This window comes from Montipora foliosa, chromosome 5 (genome assembly GCF_036669935.1).
Source record: "Montipora foliosa isolate CH-2021 chromosome 5, ASM3666993v2, whole genome shotgun sequence".
Lineage (NCBI taxonomy): Eukaryota > Metazoa > Cnidaria > Anthozoa > Scleractinia > Acroporidae > Montipora > Montipora foliosa.
In genome coordinates, this window is record NC_090873.1 from 10,566,662 (window position 1) to 10,586,661 (window position 20,000).

General features: G+C 39.6%; 2 protein-coding genes across 2 annotated transcripts in view; both read right to left on the reverse strand.

The window, feature by feature from the left end:
* LOC138003605 (uncharacterized) overlaps positions 1 to 13,365 on the reverse strand; it is a 20,096-nt gene extending 6,731 nt beyond the window's left edge. The window contains exons 1-8 of the mRNA XM_068849753.1: positions 11,905 to 13,365; positions 8,923 to 10,226; positions 7,424 to 7,478; positions 6,103 to 6,499; positions 4,734 to 5,083; positions 3,537 to 3,772; positions 2,599 to 2,891; positions 548 to 883 (exon numbers count right to left, since the gene is read on the reverse strand). Coding sequence (XP_068705854.1) covers positions 548 to 883; positions 2,599 to 2,891; positions 3,537 to 3,772; positions 4,734 to 5,083; positions 6,103 to 6,499; positions 7,424 to 7,478; positions 8,923 to 10,226; positions 11,905 to 13,216 — 4,283 coding nt within the window. The 5' untranslated portion in view covers positions 13,217 to 13,365. The remainder of the gene's footprint in view (positions 1 to 547; positions 884 to 2,598; positions 2,892 to 3,536; positions 3,773 to 4,733; positions 5,084 to 6,102; positions 6,500 to 7,423; positions 7,479 to 8,922; positions 10,227 to 11,904) is intronic.
* Positions 13,366 to 15,692: 2,327 nt separating this feature from the next.
* The window catches only part of LOC138002930 (probable peptidyl-tRNA hydrolase 2), a 4,997-nt gene continuing 689 nt past the window's right edge, over positions 15,693 to 20,000 (reverse strand). The window contains exons 2-5 of the mRNA XM_068848893.1: positions 19,484 to 19,576; positions 18,599 to 18,828; positions 17,080 to 17,194; positions 15,693 to 16,262 (exon numbers count right to left, since the gene is read on the reverse strand). Coding sequence (XP_068704994.1) covers positions 16,176 to 16,262; positions 17,080 to 17,194; positions 18,599 to 18,828; positions 19,484 to 19,576 — 525 coding nt within the window. The 3' untranslated portion in view covers positions 15,693 to 16,175. The remainder of the gene's footprint in view (positions 16,263 to 17,079; positions 17,195 to 18,598; positions 18,829 to 19,483; positions 19,577 to 20,000) is intronic.

The following is a 20,000-nucleotide window of genomic DNA, read 5'->3' on the forward strand; positions in this document are numbered from 1 at the left end:
TTATCCCTATACGAGGGTATCCGCCCGGGTGTTACCGATCTAGAGTCGATTTTGATGAGGGAGGAAACCGGAGTACCCGGGGAAAAACCCTCGCCCACATATGACCTCGAGGCCAGAGTTGAACATGGGTCACAGAGGTGGGAGATGCGGTTGATAACCACTAAGCTATCCTGACTTTGGGACGTTAAAAAGTCCACATCCCTCTCCCAAAGGAAAGGACAATGAGTTTCTGGAATGGTGGTGTGATACACTGGTACTCAGTTGTAGGCATCGGCTGTTCACATATGTTCAGAAATACAGGCAATTGCCAAACTACCTAATGCACCAAAGGATTGTACTTAGACAGCGTAGCTATTATAGCTTTAAATGTGGTTACACGAGACGATTTCTCTGTCTAAATGCAGACTTTACCATAGTGAAATTGTGTGATTACGCATAACCGATTTTTCCCTGGGCAATTTTCAAAGGTTAATGGTTACGGCTAACGACACAGAGCAATAGACAAATTCCCCCAGCATAACCCTCGGTGTACTGAAGGGATAAATACCTCAAACAAAAATCATCCATGTCTTCTAAACTGGCTGGGCACATTCCACCTGACACGAACACAAATGCTTCCTGTCCCGGGATCATCCTTCTGGAGCTGACATCGCAAGACGTAATTCCTTCCTTATCATGCTCTTCTTTGACCATTTTCCTGAGGTGAGCGGGGCAGCAGATTAGAAACAAGATATCTTGAGAATTAAGGCGTTCTGTTGGTTTAAAGTAGGCGAAGAAGTTTGCCTCTCGCGGCTGATTCCATATGAGACTCGACAAGTAGGTAATAATCCCAGAAGCACTTGATTTGATGTCGTCTTTGCACCAATCAACGAAACAAGTGTATCTTAAATTAAAAAATATACAATTTTCCGAAAATGTAATATAACTACTAGCTTAATAAGCTTCCCTCTGTCATTGATAGCCTGTCTTAACGGCACTCAATCTTCTTTCAGGAAGACCTTCTTTATACTTCGAACAAGCGTTGTTTCACTTATATTTACAGTTATATGTACAACTGGAATTCTCTTAGCTTTTTCTTCTTTAGTATGAAAGGCACATAATTATGACCTTTTGATCTCTCTTATATGCTGGAGAGCTTGCTCTCCAGTATATCGTTTATGCGTGGTATTCAGGCACGTGAACTCTAGCTGCAAATAGCCTATTTAACATACGACCGGCAGTGTTGTATTAAAGCGCGAGGCGAAGAAGCTGATCGCTTTGATTTGTCATTGCCACGCTTCCGGATCGGTTTACATTCACAGCCAATCAAAGATAAAAGAAAAAAAAAACTACCTGGACTTGATCGCTCGGTAAAATAAGTTTGTTATATCAGGAGATCATCAAGGGTAGCCTGTATCTGCCATACTTGGCATATGAATCTACCCTTTCTGGAGTAGATTTATTTATAGAACGCCTCCCTACCACTGCCGTAAAAGCCAATCAAAACAAAGCAATCTCAGCGTCAAGGGAATTATATTTTTCGCGGGAAAAACGTGTGCCTAAAAATAAATTTACTCGGGAAAGGGTTGACTCAAGGAATTAGTGGAGGTAACGGGTCCCCTTGATGAGCTCCCGGTTATATACAGTAAAGAACGCAAAAAACATCCAAGGTTAGATGTAATCTTAAATGAAGGACTAGAACTAATAACATCACCCTATTCAAACTTAAAATAACTGCATATTAGAGGTACCCACTCCACCCAACCGACCAAAAATGAAGCTTTCCTTCTCGTAGCCTGCGTAGCAAGTGTTTTCGTGGGGGAACATGAAGACTTTTAATGTTTTGACCGCGCGGAAAGTGGGGCGAGACAATTTTTTTTTCGCGCTCACCCTATTCTCGCGCGAGCGGCCAGAAAAATGAATTCGCTTCTTGCCCGCTGGAAACGGTTGCTACGCAGGCTATCTTTCTGGTTATTACGATAGATTTTACCCTCTTCTACATTTCGGATACTTTTTCTAAAACAATTTATATTCATAATGAAACAAAATTGATTTCTTAGATCCAAGGAAAAGCTGGCCGATAAAAACAACGTCATTGGTCCAGTAATTTTATAATATTGGACAGATGATGTCACGTGTCAACGAATAACGTCGCGTTGCAGCTTCAGAGGCAACGAAGAAAAATCGTGTAATATTTTAACGTAGTCTTCAAGTAAAAGAGTTTTAAAGAAGCAACAATTAACAGCAAAGAAATTGCCATCCGTAGATTTACAAAGACGCGTGAGAAGGATCGAAGGAGAACTGCACTAAAAAAACTGAGTTGAGAATAAAAGATCTCTTTTGAGGGAGCGATAAGAAAGCACAACGAGGAGATGAAGTGAGGACACTATATGCAGATCTTGAAGGGCCATATGGAACCCTTGGCCGCAACCTCGTTCCCAGGACCTTTCCCAGGACCTCTCCCTTGGCTTGTGGGCAGAACCAAGGAGAGGTCCTGGGAACGAGGTTGCCTTGGCAACACTTTTCGTGTTTTGCATAATTCCTCTTTCCATGCCCAACGTCTTGCAATAATTCTAAAAGTGTCAAAATACTCATTTTTGCAAACTTTCGCATACTCACCCCGAAAAGCGTCGAACCTGGAACTTCACAAAATTGCCATCGAAACTTGCAGGACTTTCAAGGTCGTTGGTAATTTCAATCCATTTCTTGCTTTCTTCATCGGAGCTTAGAAAAAATATCCTGACTCGACAAACTGAAGGGTCAGGAATATACTCAGGATCACGTTGATGAGAAATTGGCAACTGAATTGTAACAGGATTCAAAAATTCGGCACTCGGAGAGCCCAAAATACGTAATATTGGTCCCGAGCACCCATCCACACCATCGAATTCATCCTGAAGAACTTCTTGCACCTGAAAAAGAGAGAGAACAATGCCAGAATAGCAAATACATTTGCTTTACTATAGTTTTTCTGCATGGAAAAAGCTGGTCTTTTCACAGCATGTTTCTGCTAAGTAACCTGTGGCCCGTTTCTTGAAAGTCGGGAAGAAACCCAGAGGTTGAAGGGAACGGATGACTAACATTTGTTGAACATTAAAATATTTACTCAAATCCTGTCGTTTGAGTTCTGATCTGAAGAAACTGAGTTAAAGATCTTACTTCTTGTCAATTTGTAAAAACATCGTTAAATGAGAAATCTTACAAATGGTTTTATGGCTTTGGTTTACAAAACTGTCTAATATCCGCAGTCACGATGGACGACCTTCGTGTATTCTCCATCATGAATTATTGACCACTCGCCATAAGGGATTTTCAGGGCCAATAACACACAACAGAACACAACAACAACAACAACTGTTAAGAATCCCAACTGGCCGGAGGCAAACCAGTTGGCTATTTACATGTGCAGCCAGGAAGTTGAACCAGGGACTACCAGGAAGAAATTCAATGAGAGGTCAGAAGGGGTCTTGAACCCGGATCTCCAGATCCCAAGGCACGCGCCCTAACCACTGGGCCACAATGCCAGATAAATGCAGTATAAAGATGTCATAACCCACCTTAAGTTTCAAAGGAAGCTTTGTTTTGTTTGCTACGGCTTTTTGAGGAACTGCGATCATCACGTCTGGATAATCAGGGTGAATGAATGTGCCGCCTTTGACAGTGATGGTGTATGCAGGAGATAACTTCAGACGACAAACCACAGCGTACGTAGAACATTCTGTGATGTCAGCTTGCACCACAGGAAAAGAGAAATCTGGAATGTCGTCTGGAGATGGGTAATCATCAACAATATCTGCAATTATATGCGTTGTTTTATTACAGGTGTTTCTGACGATCAAGTAATAATAATAATAATAATGATGATAATAATGATAATAATAATAATTCTTTTTATAATTTTAATCTTAATAGGAATTTTTTAATGTCTACTCCTACTTAAGAAAAAACAAATGACATACCTTACGCTCTATTGTTATTATTAAAAATAAAAAATAAAACTTTGTAGCAAATATACCATACTCAGGACTTGATAAACCATTACTCATTTCCCTGCAAAAAACCTTAATTAAAAATCTCCAAGCGATAATTTCACTTAACATATCACTTCTGGGAAATAGAAAAAGTTTCAAAGCTTCAATGTAGCTGGTCGTTTATCATATTTTAGTCATTGAAAAAAAAACAAATATTATACAATGACAAGAAGTAAGATCTTTGACTCAGTTTCTTCAGAACAGAATTCAAATGACAGATTAATAATAATAATAATAATAATAATAATAATAATAATAATAATAATAATAATAGTAACGACTTTATTTAACGAGGCTAACATAATTACTGGTGGCCCAGTAGTTTCAATATGGGCCTCAATCCGATCGAATAAGCCAGATCGGAGTTTCAAGAAACCAATGTGCGCGTGGGGAAAAAAAACCAGCCTATAATTGACTTTTCTGTTGTAGTAAATAGGTGCAAGAATTTGCATCAGAAATCTTTTGGTGTTTTTTTAATATATGTTTGTTTTTAACCCGACGCGTGCATGTTTTTTGAAACTCTGAACTCGCTTATTGGAATTTAGAAATGTTGGACCAGAGTAAGGAACCAACAACAAATTTTACCCACAAATGGCCACGAGTCCGCAATCGAACCCGGGCCACATTGGTGGGAGACGAGAGCAATCAACACAACACCATCCCTTCTTCAACAGATGCGCTCATTTAGCTAACGCTGGTGGTCCAAGAAAAAAAAAACGTTACCCGAGAGGCATCGAAAGTCCTCACTACCGTCTACGTCCTCCCATTCATTGGTTTCCGCATCGACCAGCCTTTTAATCACCAGTTCGTAGCCTTTTAGGTCTGGAGCACTGTGTGAAAGAACCAGTTTCACTTCGTTGTTGAATTCAAAAGCCACGGCATCTGTGTTGGCATATATTCCAATCACATTGCTCACGACGGCTTCGTGCTCCGCGAGAGGTGGTGAAAGGGCGTTACATTTCCATCTGTGGACCATTATTGGAGTGGGCTCAGATACAGCATCTGGAGGAAATGTAAGGTGAACTGCCCCAAGTTTAAGGTCCAAGTAAATGCCCTCGTTTGCCACTGTTCCTCTACAAAATAAGATAATATTATTGTGTAATGTTGTATTTACAGCGCTTAGTATGCATGACGTAGGTCTACAAAAATGGAGAAGAATGGTGCCGTTTCACTTCTTTTGATGGTTTGGGAGTAACATCACTAAATACACTTACTTGTATTATTCTGCATTCATTCGCAACGAACATATGGCTTTCGTCATACCATGATTAACAAAAACGTTGACAATCGGGTAGAACTGCCTTTGCCTTGTTCGGGTAGAAATGCCTTTGCCAATCGGTGCTCAACTGCACCTCGACAAAAGCGTTTCTACCGAAACGTCGACTGAAAACATGCACAGAGTTCATTCATGATACTGTCTTCGTTTATGTCAATCTCCTTTTATCGCTGCACACGGTTATCATTATGCCATCTCTATTTGTCTATGACCCGTGGGGGACACAGTCTTTAATTTTTCTTTCCTCCTTGTCCTAATTCGCTCAACTGAACTTATTCTTTTTATTTTGATTTCTTTATTTACTTACTTAATTACTTAATTATTTATTCATACTTATCAGGATGTTGCCGTATGTAAAATAAAATACAAAACCCGATTTCACAAGGCTTTCGCTTATGGTATCTGGACTCCAAAGTCTTAAAAATAGCTCTAAGAAGCCAGAAAGCTGCGTTGAATTGTAACCTGGGCTCTCTTTGGAATAAAAAATCCACTGGTTAAGATCCGGAATAAAAACCCGAGGTCCTAAATGATTGGATCCCTGGCCGGGATTCTTGGATCTTGTGATCCTGGGAATACGGCAACGGTGGCAAGAGAGGAATTCTTTATACCGAGCTTTGTTTTCGCTCTTTAGGCAAGCGTAAGTCCAAAGAACATACGCAAACTCGGAATCGTTTTGATCATTCTTAGATTTTTCTCGATCAAAGACCCTAGTTAACTACAACTTAACGAGTCTCCGTGTGTTTCTTGAGCATATGCTCGCGTGGCTAGGAAAAATCAGCCCTAAGACCGCATTGATTCAGCAACGTAACCACTCACTCGTATATTTGTGTCTTAATTGGGTCTTCCTTGACTGATTCTTCTGGCTGCTCCAGATGTACTTCGTGGTGTTCCAGTGGGAAATCTTCCACTACCGCCTGAATCACCCCTTCGCCAATTTCACCACCATTGTTCTCGCCAATGTTAACTTCCTGCTCGTGGTGCTCTTGTTCTAGTGTGTCAATCACCTCTACTTCAAGAGCTACTTCATCTTCATTTCCGCCATGGTCTTTCTGCTCGTCCCCCTCTTGCTTGTTCCCTTCCCCTCCCTCCTTCTTACCTTCTTCACCACCAACGTCATCATCATCATCATCGTCATCGTCAACACCAGCAACAGCAATAGCAGTGTCGATGTCGCTGTCATCGCTTATATCGTCGTCGTTGTCGTGACTCGATGCTAATAAAACGGAACGTAAAAAACTTCTTAACCTTCGTGGTAAATATTCTCACGACCACGGTAATAGCTTGTGAAATGTACAAATTACTACATTTCGGAGCGCAAACAAAACGCACCGGTGGCTCAGTACGTTGGTTGAGAACCGGGCGAGTTCGACTCCGGGCGGACCAACACTCAGGGTCTTTAAATAACTGAGGAAAAAGTGCTGCCTTTGTAATTACACCCGCAAATGGTTACACTTTGAAGTCTTCTCGGATAAGGACGATAAGCCGTAGGCTCTGTCTCACAACACATTAATGGTCATAGCCATGTGGGACGTAAAAGATCCCACACACACTATTCGGAAAGAGTAGGGCATGGAGTTCCCGGTGTTGTGGTCTGTCATCTGTGCTGTATCATGGTTGGCAGGGTAAATGCTACACAAAGCTACTCTAAAATCCGAGGGTAAATAGAGATATGATGTGACATATGATATGATATGATATGATATGATATGATATGATATGATATGATATGATATGATATGATATGATATGATATGATATGACATGACATATGATGATCTGAGTTGTTTATGGCAAATTAGGGAGACACAAGTGCGTTTTGGGCGCGTATCAAAATAATTTTCAAGTGATCAGCTAGTGCATGATACAGCATTTGTTGATGCATACGCGGTTAACGCGAGACTGCTAGCAGTCCTTGAATGTAAGTCGAGATGCACGTGTTTTGAGTTAATTGTGTGTTGACGTCACGCAATCGAAAGAGGAGATTGAGAGGGGAACCCCCTTCCCGGGGCTCTCTCGGCTGTTTCTCTCGATTGCGTGACAAAAAAAAAAAACAACAATTGACTCAACAAGCCCGCGGCTCGAGTGACATAGAAGGGACCATGCGCTTCGACCATCTTTGCTAAAAATGCCTGCATACCTGCTGATCCAAACGAAAAAACAGACGACAAAAAAGATGGTCCTTTCGAGGCTGCCTATGAATGGAAATAAAATAAAGAATTGTTACCTATGTCATGGTAACTCGTTTTCTATATGCAACTATCCCTACACTCTACGTGTTACAATTAAATGAAAAAAAAATCCCTTGAGTCCAGATAAGGACCTGCCATAAGGTATGAGAAGAATAGATTTGACGATATGGTTAACACGAGGCGAAAGTCTAAGATTATGTATACAATGCATTTTAGAAATTGATCACTCATGAAGTGAATACAGGAATAGCTGGGATTCTCCAAGCAAGCGTGTCACTGATGAGAGGTGCTTGCCTTGAGATCCGGGGATCCCGGGTTCAAGAACTTTCTGACCAATCAATGAATTTGTTCAGTTTCTGGTAGTCTCTGGTTCAACTTCTTGGCTCCACTTGTGCATAGCCAACTGGTTTACCTCCAGCCAGTTGGAATGCTTAACAGTTGTTGTTGTTGTTAAAATTCTGTCGTTTCGTGCAATGTGTTTCAATGGCCCGGAAAAGCCCATAATGTATGTATGGAACTATGCCCACACTACAAATTCGATGTCTCCATCTTCTGTGATCCATTTTTTGACAGAACATGAAAAGGGACTGTGTACGTTTAAGGGAACAAGCCGAAAGGCAAGGAAAAGTATAACCTGTCCTTGGGCTGATCAGAGCATGCAGAACAAAAACATCCCCTACTATGAACTTCCTCGCCAATGACGTTCTCTTTCACTGGTGTCTCATTTTTTGCCGCAGTTATCAACCGCAATGAAGGCGCATGGGGTAACTGAATCTGAATTGCCGCTTTTCCATTCACCAAGAGTCCATTACCCAAGAGTAAGAATCTGGTATCTGGTTTTTCCCCATCAGCGTCAGAAAAATGTTAATTTCTAGACTGTTTTGCTGGAAAACAAACAATTGACGGTTTGCATCGGACGTCACGGCAGCCATCTTGGTTTACAGAACAATGCACTAAAGTTACTTTTGGCACTTTGACTCTATTTGCAAAACTTGTGGGGTCATTTTCTATTGTTTTGTACACAAACATGGCCCAGCGTCTCTCCATGTGGATTCACATTTGAATAATGTGAAAATACCCGTAAGAAAACGTTTTATTCCCATGCAAAGGTTTTGAATTGGATACCACACTGAGGTAGCCGATTAGGTGCATTTTTTATTTTCGAACCCGGAAAACATGGTTTAAAAATAGACACGTTTCTGACGCTGATGGGGACTAGACCAGTTTGATAAATCTTATCTTGGTTTTTTTTTTTTTTTTTTTTTTTTTTTTTTAATGGCAATTAGTTCTACTTTACATATGAATGAAAACTAATTTTCATAAAAAAAACTCACACCTTTGAACAGGAGGCAGACATGGACTCGGAAATGGCCTAAACCTCCGGTTTATTAGTAAAATGCTAAAATAGTGAAATCGTAGCAAAAGAGAGAAAATAGGGACTCTTTACCTGCAACAGCCTGTTGTACTTGATAACCTTCTCGCTAAGCCCAAGAAATGTAGCACGGTTTACAAGGGTATGGAGTATGTCAGTTTTATCTCGAGGGCTCATTTGCTCTTTTCTCTTCTTCCATTTTTTCTCAAAGAATTTAAACTCGTCGACCTGGTACTTTCCAAGTGATTCCTGCTCGCCCAGAATCTTGCACAGCCTCAACAGAGTGTCTAGAATTTCCTCTCTGTACTTGTAAGGAAGCTTTTTAGTGTCCGGTGAATTCCACGTTCCCTCGTAAAACAAAAGGGCCTCTTTCTGGTATTTCTTTCTCGTCTCTTTATCAGCCCCGCTGCTTTCGAGCCGCTCATTGATACGATCAATTATGTTCTTGTTGGCTTGAGTGAATGCAAAATCCTCGCAATTTCTTTCTTCGTTCCAGGAACGTTTGTAAAATTCGAAGACTTCCTCGTCGAAGGCCTCCTTCCTCTGTCCCTTCAGCCTCTTTCCGTAGCTGTAAATAATCCTATCTCTCACGTCGCTGTGGTTTCCTTGCCCCAGGGACTTCTCAATGTTCCACGCTTCCTTGTAATACTCGTCAGCTTCACCAAACTCACTGAGACATAAACAGATCTCCGCCATCTGAAAAGCGCTCCGAGCGGTATAAGGATGATTGCCCAGAACGTCTTTCCTGATCTCATATCCTTTCTTGGCGTATTCGTATGCCTGGTCGTACTGTTCAATCCAAGCGTAGGCGTTACCGATGTTCCTGTTATAAATAGCTGTATACAGAACTCCAACCCCAGGGAGTTTGAGGTTTTTCGCAAGGTCCAAAGCCTTCTTGTAGTGCTCAATAGCCTCATCAAAATTCTTTTGCCCTTCATAAACTGTGCCGATTTGGTTTTGAAAAAATGGCATGTCGAAGTGCTCGCCTGAAGGCGACAGTTCTTGACGCATTTCAAACGCTCTTTGGTAATACTTTATCGCCTCTTCTGGTTTGTTTAGTTTGCTGCAGCAATTGCCGATTGCACTAAGGCACCGAGAGGTGCTTGTGTGGCTTCTCAGTAGGACATCCATTATTTTAAGGGATTTGTTCAACACTTTAAGCGCCCTGGGAAAATTTCCCGCTCTGTAGTAGACTTCGCCTTTAGCAAAGAGGTACGAGCTTCGAGTGAGTTTGTAGGAATCAGTTTTTTTGCTCTCTTTTTGCACTCTGCCGAGAATCGCCTCTACTTCTTTCAGAACGTCCATCGCCTTCCCCCATCCTTCAAGCTTTAGAACCTGCAAGGCTTCTCTGCAACGCATTTCACTTCGAAACACAGAGCCTGAAAAGAGACAAACAAGCAAGTGAAAGTGTTAGATGAAACTCTAACTAAAAAGCAACGCGTAGTTTTCTAAATCCTAGTCAAACAATACACCTTTTCACGGTTTCTGACGCCATATTGGTTGGGGGACAAACACGCCTAAAATTACAGAGAACTGTATGGAGAGTTTGCCGACTTTGAACCATTATAACTCCTTTAAGGTCTGACGATTGTGGATAGGTGAGGGATATTAATAAAATGACTAAAAATATCTTCATTTTTTGAAATTTGCCGCTTTGCAGCGGAGTTATAGAGGTTTGAATTCGGCCAAAGTCCCATACATTCCCTGCAATTTAAGCCGCGTTTGCCTCCCCCTCCCCCCCCCCCCCCCCTCCCTCAACCAATATGGAGTCAGAAACCGTGAAAAGGGGTCTATCAACATTGCCTGCTCAGTACTCACAGTATATAGAGCTGAAGTTCTATCTCTCTCTCTCGTCCGAGCTACAGGATGTACAGGATGGTACCAAGCGTGAAGTTCTTGTAAAGAAATCCAGGGAAGGTATAATGCATGCACCTAAATTAAGCACTTTTAAGTCCTACCTATTAGTTCATTTGTGTCAATTTAAAATCAGGAGTAACTCGGAAGTGACAAGTATGTAATTTAGTTAGTTTAGTTTTGGGCCGTATTTAAATTTTATTTCATAATTTTTAGTGTAAATTTTAGTATGCAATTTAATAAGGTTCGTTTTGGGCCGCATTTAAATTTTACTTCTTAGTTTTTAGAAGGTTTAATATTGGAGAATATTCCTTGTATGGGAATTTAGTTTCCCCCAATTGTTCTCCAGTCATACACTTTTTGTATTTTCTGTAATTTATTTACTTGCATTAGCATGACAAAGTATTATTAAGCTTGAACTTAAACATAAGTTGGTCACAGCATAGTGTTTCAGGTAACTTACTGCGATTTTCGTAATTCTGCGGAATCTCATCTTCAAGCGCCACCGGCCAAACTGCATTTTGGCTTCCATCAATCAAACCTTCGACGCCAAGCCGAGAGTTGACCTGAAACCACCGATGCCGAAATCAATTGATGCGTGACATAACTTACCAATGAGCATCTTTGGTTCACACGGTACATTCGTACATTCGAAACTCGACGCCGATGGAAAGCGATGGAATCTGTACGACTCTTTTTACAGAAGAACCTCATTATAATGCTATTCAAGCTGTGAACTAAACAAAAACTCCAATTCACTTTTCGGAGACGGAGTCGATCTTCTCGTCTATGTTCAGGAATTTTATTCATGGAAGGCAAAACGCAGTTTTGGTGCTTAGCGCTTGAAGATGAGATTCCGCACAAGTATGAAAATCGCAGTAATTTCGATACTTATCATCACCATCATAATTAAATAAATCACCATCGTCATCTGGTTATCAGCAGGCAATTATCAAATCGTTCAGTGAAAGAACAGTGCTTTTCCGAGATTGAAAGACTAACCCATGTCGTCATCATCATCATCAAAACATCATCGTCATCGTCATCATCATCATCATCATCACCAAAACGTCATCGTCATTGTCATCATCGTCATCATCATCGTCAACGACATCATCTTCATCATCATCGTCATCGTCAACGTCATCATCATCAACGTCATCATCACTATTTTCATAATAATTTTACTTACGGTCGTCTTACCTTCCTTCCCATCTTCTTCTGTCTTATCAGCCCACGAGTTGAAAATTCTTCTTCTTTGGTTTTCATCGAGCATCGCCTCAAACACATAACATATCATGACACTTTCGCGATGTTCCTTCGAAATGAGCAGAGAGTCCGACTTCAACGAAATGTCCAAAGCAAGTTCTAAGTTTTGTTTTTCGACGTCAAAGCTCTCAGAAGCTTTCACGTAATCCTTGTCCAAAAGGGCTGCAACGTCCTTCAGCTTAGAAATAAAGTGTTTAGAAAAGTTGTCCCTCGCCTTCTGAAAAACTTGAGAAAATGCCTTAACGTTGAGGCCGATATTTTTCAGAAAGTTTCGCATCAAAGGATGGATGTCGTAAAAGAGTTCTTTCTCCTCGGTGACAGAGATCACCTTGCTGTTTCTCATTCCTTCTAAGCGAATGGCTGCTTCCGATGGTTCCACATCCAGAATCTTGGCTGCTGTTTCCTCGGTAAATGGCCGGCAAAACAAAGACACGGAAACGGCTGATTCTTTGAGTGTGTTACTTGGAAGGAAGTGGAAAATCTTCCTGAGGCAAGATAACTGTACCTCGTCTATTCCCTCCTCCTTAATATCAAATGTCTCTTTTTCCTCATTGGCTTCGGAAGTTGATTCCGATTCTTGCGGTTGCACTCCAAGTTCCTCTTCAATTGTCCCAAGGAGTCTCGAGGCATCTGCTATCTCCTGCCTCAATATAGCCGCCATACCGTTCAGCAACAATGGCTTTCCTCTGCACATATTCACAAGTCTGTCTCGCTGGCCAACGGGAATTTCAGACAGTCCTTTTTGACTTTGAAGGAGCTCATCACTGGATTCCTTCTCTAACGCTCTAACTTCGTGATTTTGCACATTAGGAAATATGCTTTGACTGAATTCGCTCCTAGATGTCAACAAAATCTTTAATTTACCTTTATCTCTTTGTGGATCAGATGGTGAACCAAGAAGTCGATCTAAAAAGTTGGCAAACCTTACGCTAGACTCGTTTTCTCCCGCCATAAAGTCATCGGCATTATCTAAAAAAAGAAGGATATCGGTGTCACACTCATGCTTGACTTGTTCCATTTTAGCGATTACTGTATTCACTTCGTAACTCAATTCCACTTGCCCAGCTCGTTCTGATAGTGCGAGGAAAACTTGGAGATGAAGGTCTTCCATTTTGTCAACTTCTCTCAAGTCAACTTTGAATTTAGTGCCATCCCATTGGGTAAACGCTTCTGTAGCAAGTCTGGTCTTTCCCACACCGCTGGATCCGTACAAATTTATGACGGTTGATCCGCTTGTTGTTAGCATGGATATGACATTCCTCAAGTCACGATTTCTCCCCGTTAATTCGCTCTTTCTTGGTCCCTGAGTCAAGCGGAATCCCTTAAAATCATCAATTTTTTCCTGGATCGTCGCTTTCTTGGATGTATGAGGAGTGACAACAAACTTTTCTAACAACGTCAAATTGTCTTCCGAAACGACTCCCTGATGTACAAATAAATGCAGACACGAGTACAGATCCTGGTCGTCTTTTGCATTAAACTTTCCCTCGAAATTAGTTTTGATAGACGAAACAGCGTGTTTTAGCTCATCCGGACTCAAATTAGCAGTAACATCCTTCAAAAGCTTGTCGAGCTGGGGAGAAATCTCTTGAGACACTCTAGTTACCCCGATGGCCGCCATACTGCACGCTTTGATCTGTGACATGTGGTTGCAAAGCATGAAATTATGCGGCAATTGCCGTATGTTGTCACGAATGTCGGATACACAGCTGAATGTCGCATTCAACGTGACATCAACAAAGGGAAAGATTCTTCAAAAATTACATACACCGCCATTCCATTAGGATGGCTTGAGGTCAGACGAACTTTGTAGAGGAAACGAGTATTAGTGTATCTTCATCTGGTAGGCGTTTTACGAGAGATAAGCCTTTTTTTACGGGCTAACCGAAAGGCTTGTAATGTTGTTTGGCGACATGTTGTCATTAAAAATAGTTGACAATGACAGTTCTTGTAAAGGGCAACATTGTCCTAGAGAGAGTTTGATGAAGAAAAAAGGCGCAAAAGAATTGTGGGGTGAAACTTCGGGAAGCGTCGAGTTAACCGGTAGGGAGTTGGCGAGGGTTTCATAGTGTTATATCAGTCTTGAGAGAAAATTAAGAGTACGTTCGATTGACCCTATTCCGGAATAAGAATACGTGGAGTAATGATTTAAAACGGTATGTCTGGCGTGAAGCAACAAGGATAATAAAGATTTGTCTAAAATAGCATTTTAGCAGGCCATAAAAACGAAGGATTTCAAGCTATCTATTCCATGTATTCCTATTCCGGAATACGGTCACTCGAATGCACCCTAAACTCGTCTTTGAAAGACGAGGCGACAGTGTTGTTACCACAAATGGAAACAGTGAGTACTTGTTCAACTGGGGGAAGGGAAAGCTCTTGTTGCATGCCTGCTCAGGGCCCATACTCTACCAAGGCTCCCGATAACCTTGCATCAATGTTGCATTTCAGTCTGAATTGTCATAACAGCAAAGTGATATTTTCGGCTCCAATTTTGTCTTAGAACTGCATCTATGTTCTTCGTTTTAAACTAAATCAGCTATAATGTTAAATCCACCCTTCAAACAATTGTATAAGATTGACTTTTGTTATTAAATTTATGAGAAAAACTAACGCGGAGAGATTTCGACGTTTCGATGACATCCTGTCATCATTATCAAGAAAATGAAAAAATTTTACATAAGTAAGTAGACAAAAAACTTAACCGAAAACAATACTCTATTGTTCGAAGCCAGTGAATCATCCAGTGACCTCACACAAAGAAAAACCCAAAGTCAAGTGAATACTTTAGCACGTATTGAGTCTGATTGGATGTTTAGACTTGGTCTGTACCAAGACTATTGTTTTCGGTTAAGTTTTTTGTCTAGTGAGTACTTACTTATGTAAATTTTTTTCATTTTCTTGATAATGATGACAGGATGTCATCGAAACGTCGAAATCTCTCCGCGTTAGTTTTTCTCATAAATTCAAACAATTGGGGCCTGATAATTAACCCACAATACCATTGGTACGGTGGTCTTGGTAATCACATATCTATTACCAAAAATAAACCGCCACTGTATTACTGTGCACTTCTCAAGAGACCAAAACAAAGTTCAAGAGACTTTGGAGCATTTTTCAAATGACTGTTACGCAATTGCAATTGCTAGGTTAAGTGATTAGTTCAACGCCAGTTTATCAACCAATGAGACTGAAGGAAAACCAAAACCAATCGCCACTTGCACACGCGATTTTTCCCGCGCTTTGAGCAAGTTACGTGGAATTGCTACGGATTTGGATTGGTTCATTGTGCTGTTTGCATCTGCTGTGATTGGTCGAAGTAATCACTTGGGAATTTGTGTTATGACACTCAATTGAAAGCCGCTCTAACAGTCATTTGCTATAATTGCAATTATAATAGAGCGAGTTTCAATCATAATATGTTTCAATCGAGTGTCGTAAAACCAACACCAAAGTAATTACTTTGGCTAATTAAAAAGGACGGGAACAATCCAGCAAACCAATCAAAACTCGAAGTAATTACAAGTAGCTTACACAAAGCGCGGGAAAATGTGCACGCGAGCCACGATTGGCTTTAGTTTTACTTCTGATTGGTTGAAAAAAGGGCGCGAGAACTTTGCACCAATCACTGAGTGAAGTACCGGTAATGCAAAACCAAAGCAATTCGCTAATTACTTTCGACACTCAATTGAAAACCGCTCTACAGCAGTCTGCCAAAGAAATTGTGGGACTGTGACAATTTTATTCAATTTTTGAAATTAGAAGGTATCATACATTGTGATCTTATCTTATTGAATTAAGTGCAAATGTTTATTCACTATTCTTTGTTCTGGAGAAAATTATAAACTCAGTAAGACTGATAAAAGAAAGGCAAAGAAACCATATAATTAGAATAATTATTTGCTGATAATTATTATTATCATGCACGGTGGCTATTTTTTAAATACTTATGGCATTTTTCTTCCATCCTCGGTTTTCTTTTTCCCTGTGACTAATATTATTTGTAAACAATCACAGCAAATATCACTGTGACAACTATTAAGAGATATTTCCTTCTTAATATAATATTTTTGTGAGCCTAATACTATTAACGAGGGCTAATCAATACATATCATAAGAATATATAGATGTCTAATTTGTATAGGGAAGATCAAATCTCTAATTTTTGGTTCATCAGAATAGAATGACAATGTCCTCGTTGTCTTTTACAGCAATAGGAGTGTCCCAGTGATAGTCCCAACTTCTGACGATGAACCAAAAAGCCCGATGACTGTCAGTGAGCCAGCAGCCACCTAAAAAGATTAAAGCAGACAGAAAAGTATTTTGTTTAATTATCTTTAACTTTATATTGGATCACACAGCTTTCTAAACACACACATAGGCTACCTACACAAAATTTTAATATTATCATTACAGACAAGCAGCAGTGATACAGAAAAATTACAGTTGAACGTCGATTATCCGGACTTTTTCCTTGGCCCCAATTTTTTTGGTGAATATTAATTAGTAAAGATGAAGATCTGTGGGAGTGATTTTTTTGTCCAACAAAGCAATTTGAAGGCTCCAGGTTTCCTTAATAATTATTGCTTCCTTCTGAAACTTGTCGTTCGTGATGAAATGTACTCCACAAAATTCTGCTTGGCTCAGAGTTGTTTTGTAGTGAGCCTGCTATTTCTTCTTTAAGACAAAGTAACTTGCTTCAGCATTTTCAGTGAACCTATGATGTCATGGTCATAGGTTTGAATCCCGTAGAAGCTGCCAGAATTTTTCAGGTGTCTACAATAGACAATATTATTGTCCAGAGATGTGTAAGAGTGAGGATGACTTCAATATTTTGTAAGATATAGTTTGATAATAGACCATTTTACAGTTCTAGCTAAGTTACCTGGCCTACGAATGGAAGCGAGGCTGCCGGTGACCCTGTTTTGATACAAACCTCCATGCTTTTGTAATGTTAATACGGACTAATTAGAATTACAACAACACAATTTGCATGATAAAAGCAGTCGGGGCTGTATCAATGCAAGGTCACCGGCAGCCTCGCAGCCATTCATAGGCTAGGTCACAGAGCAAACAACTGTAAAATGGCCTATTATGTACTACACGTACTTGTGTCTTTCCAGCATCATGAACAAGGTAATATGGTATGTGTGCCTTTTGTGCTAGATCCTCCAGATCAAACAGATGAGCTGAGTTATTACCTTTTAACACAATTTTTGTACCACTGGAAAAAAATTTAATACAAAAGTTTTTATTGTTCAGTGTTCTGTTTTTTACGTAACGCTGTCTCTATAGACCTAATCGGCTAACTCAACGTTGTACCCAATTCAAATCTCCCGGGATTAAGATTATTTGTGTATTGTAATAACATGATAATGTAGCATTCATATTGAAATGATATTGAAATACCTGGAACAAAAAGTTTTATTCCCAAAGGGTTTGAATTGGGTACAACATTGAGTTAGCCGATTAGGTCTATTCTTACTGATTGTATAAAGTCTTACTGGTTTGGGTGGATTAGTTTGAGGAATGATTTGTTAAGGTGGTTATGCACCTGTAGCATTACAAGGTACTCCTGCACCGTACTGATATAGAATCCACCATCAAAATGAACATAATAATTTTTTAAACTCATACCCACAAGATTCACTAATGAGTCCTTCTAATGAGATTCATAATATATCTTGAGTATTATTTCTAGTGCAGAAATACATATTGTACATATTTAATTGACCACTCCCCATAGAGGCTTTTCAGAGCCAATAAAACACAATCAATGAAACAACAGAATCCCAACTGGTCAGATGTTTCCCTTTACAAGTGCAGCCAAGAGGTTGAACCAGGAACTACCAGGTACAAATTCAACAAGCGGTCAGAACTGGTCTTGAACCCAGGATTTCCGTATCTCAAAGCAAGTGCCCTAACCACTGGGTCACACTGCCTGGGCTCAAACCAGGAATGAGAAGTTGTTGATGGCTTTAATTCCCAGTCAAGTCAGAGCTTTTCTCTTTCTACAACTGTACTTCTGGGCCCATTTCCATTACCAATTGGCTAAAATTGCACATATATTTCTTAATATTGCCAACCTACATTAATTATTAATTAATAGAAGCCAAGAACCAACCCAACAGAAGAAAATCAATCAACATTAATTAGTGATATTATTATTTAGTTACTTATCAATTAAGCATTATTAATTAATTATTACTAAATGCTGATTGATTTTAGAAGAAATAACTCGACATTGATTATTCATTAATTTCATTAAAAGTTAGTTAATAATTTATGTTAACTGAGTTTTCTGTATAATTATGATGAGTACATTGAATTCAATGACAACCCGATGAAAGAGTTTCAAAGGTTACACTGAAACAAACTATCCTTCAGTAAAGCAGCTCTCACAGCCATAAACTGTTATCTTTTATTGAGAAAATCAATCTACATCCACACTTTTCCATTTATATGTACTGTATGGTGATAATTTCATGTAACATAAAATGGAACTGTGGATATAAAATAAAATGCTTAAAAATCTTTAGAGGAATCCCTATCGTGATATTTTTTTAAGGTTGTATCAGTCCCTGACGTGTCTATGTTTGGGTTACTGTACAACCCAGTAAGGACTCACCCAAAATCCTCCCACTGTGATACCATGTAGTCATATTTCTCAGGTTTTGCTGTCAAGATCTTATACAGGCCTACAGCAGCATGGCCCACCTGTGCAGCAATCTTCCCAAGTCCCATTTGAAGTTCTGTATTCACCACAAACACCATCTTGTAAGGACTCTTGGTAGTCATTTCATCTAAAGGGAACGAGCGTTCAAAAGCATGCGCTTCCAATGCTGGGAAGCTATCTGACTGTTGACAGAATGAACTGATGTTCAATGCAACTTGTTTAACTTATAACCATAAAACATTTGTTTTAGCTATACTCTGAGCAAGGGGCATGTACAGCACCAAAAATAAAGGCATTCTTCAAATGTTGATTTGCACACAATTTATTAATTTGGCTCTACTTTCAATCTCAAAATAATATTTACCTGTCAACAGCACGACTCAATTAAAGTATATAATTATGACAGATTTTTCTCTCTTTTCTCAATCAAAATATCATGGTTTTCTGAGAAAAAAAAGCACTTAGAAAAAAATTCATTCCATATCAATTTTCCTTCTGTGACCCTTAGCCTTTTAAAAATAGAATTTTCACTTCTGGTAGGGTACATTAACCTACACGAGCAAGGAGACTGGGTATAGCAGAACCGTGACGTCAAAACAAGAACACAGAGAATTTTAGGGATAAAAATTTCGTTCTTTCGTCTTATTTCATTATTGGAACCTTGGAAATACAACGCATCTCAGAAGCAGTTTCAGCAGCTTCTGAATTTAATAAAAAAAAAAGAAAATTCGGACCCTTGAAAATTTTTGGTGAATGTGAAAAGATAAAATGGCTGGTGTTTCAAGTGTTAGCCCTTCAGCTTCATCTATGTTAAACTGAGATGAAAGGTACACACACCTTAAATGGCTCATCTAAGTCAGGTAGTTCTTGATTATCCAACACCCAGCTAGCTGCAGCATCTACTGAGCTATTGTCAGTCATAAAGAGAGCCTGTAAGTGTTAAAGACTGTTCAATATTCACGACAAATAGACGACCAAATGGATTCAAACAAGTCAGAACAAGTTGAAAAAATTAATCAACTTAATTTGGCAGAAGGCATTTAAGCCATCTTCTAAATTATTCTGGTCCAGGGCTGTCAGCAAGAGGATTTGAACCATTAAGAAAATGTCAAAGGCCACTGTACATTTGGGATTTGCTTGAAAACAATGAAATTGGTTTGACTTGTGATAAAAATAATTGCCAGTAAATTGCATGTATCAAACAAATTCTCAAAAGAAGGTAATAAAATGGAACAAGAGAATTGAGAACTTGAGATTTCATGTAAAGAGTGCCACAAGTTGCAAACATAGTGGAGACACTTCGCCTTCTTGGGGCATTATAAATTAACCTATTACCTCTCAACACATTTTAAAT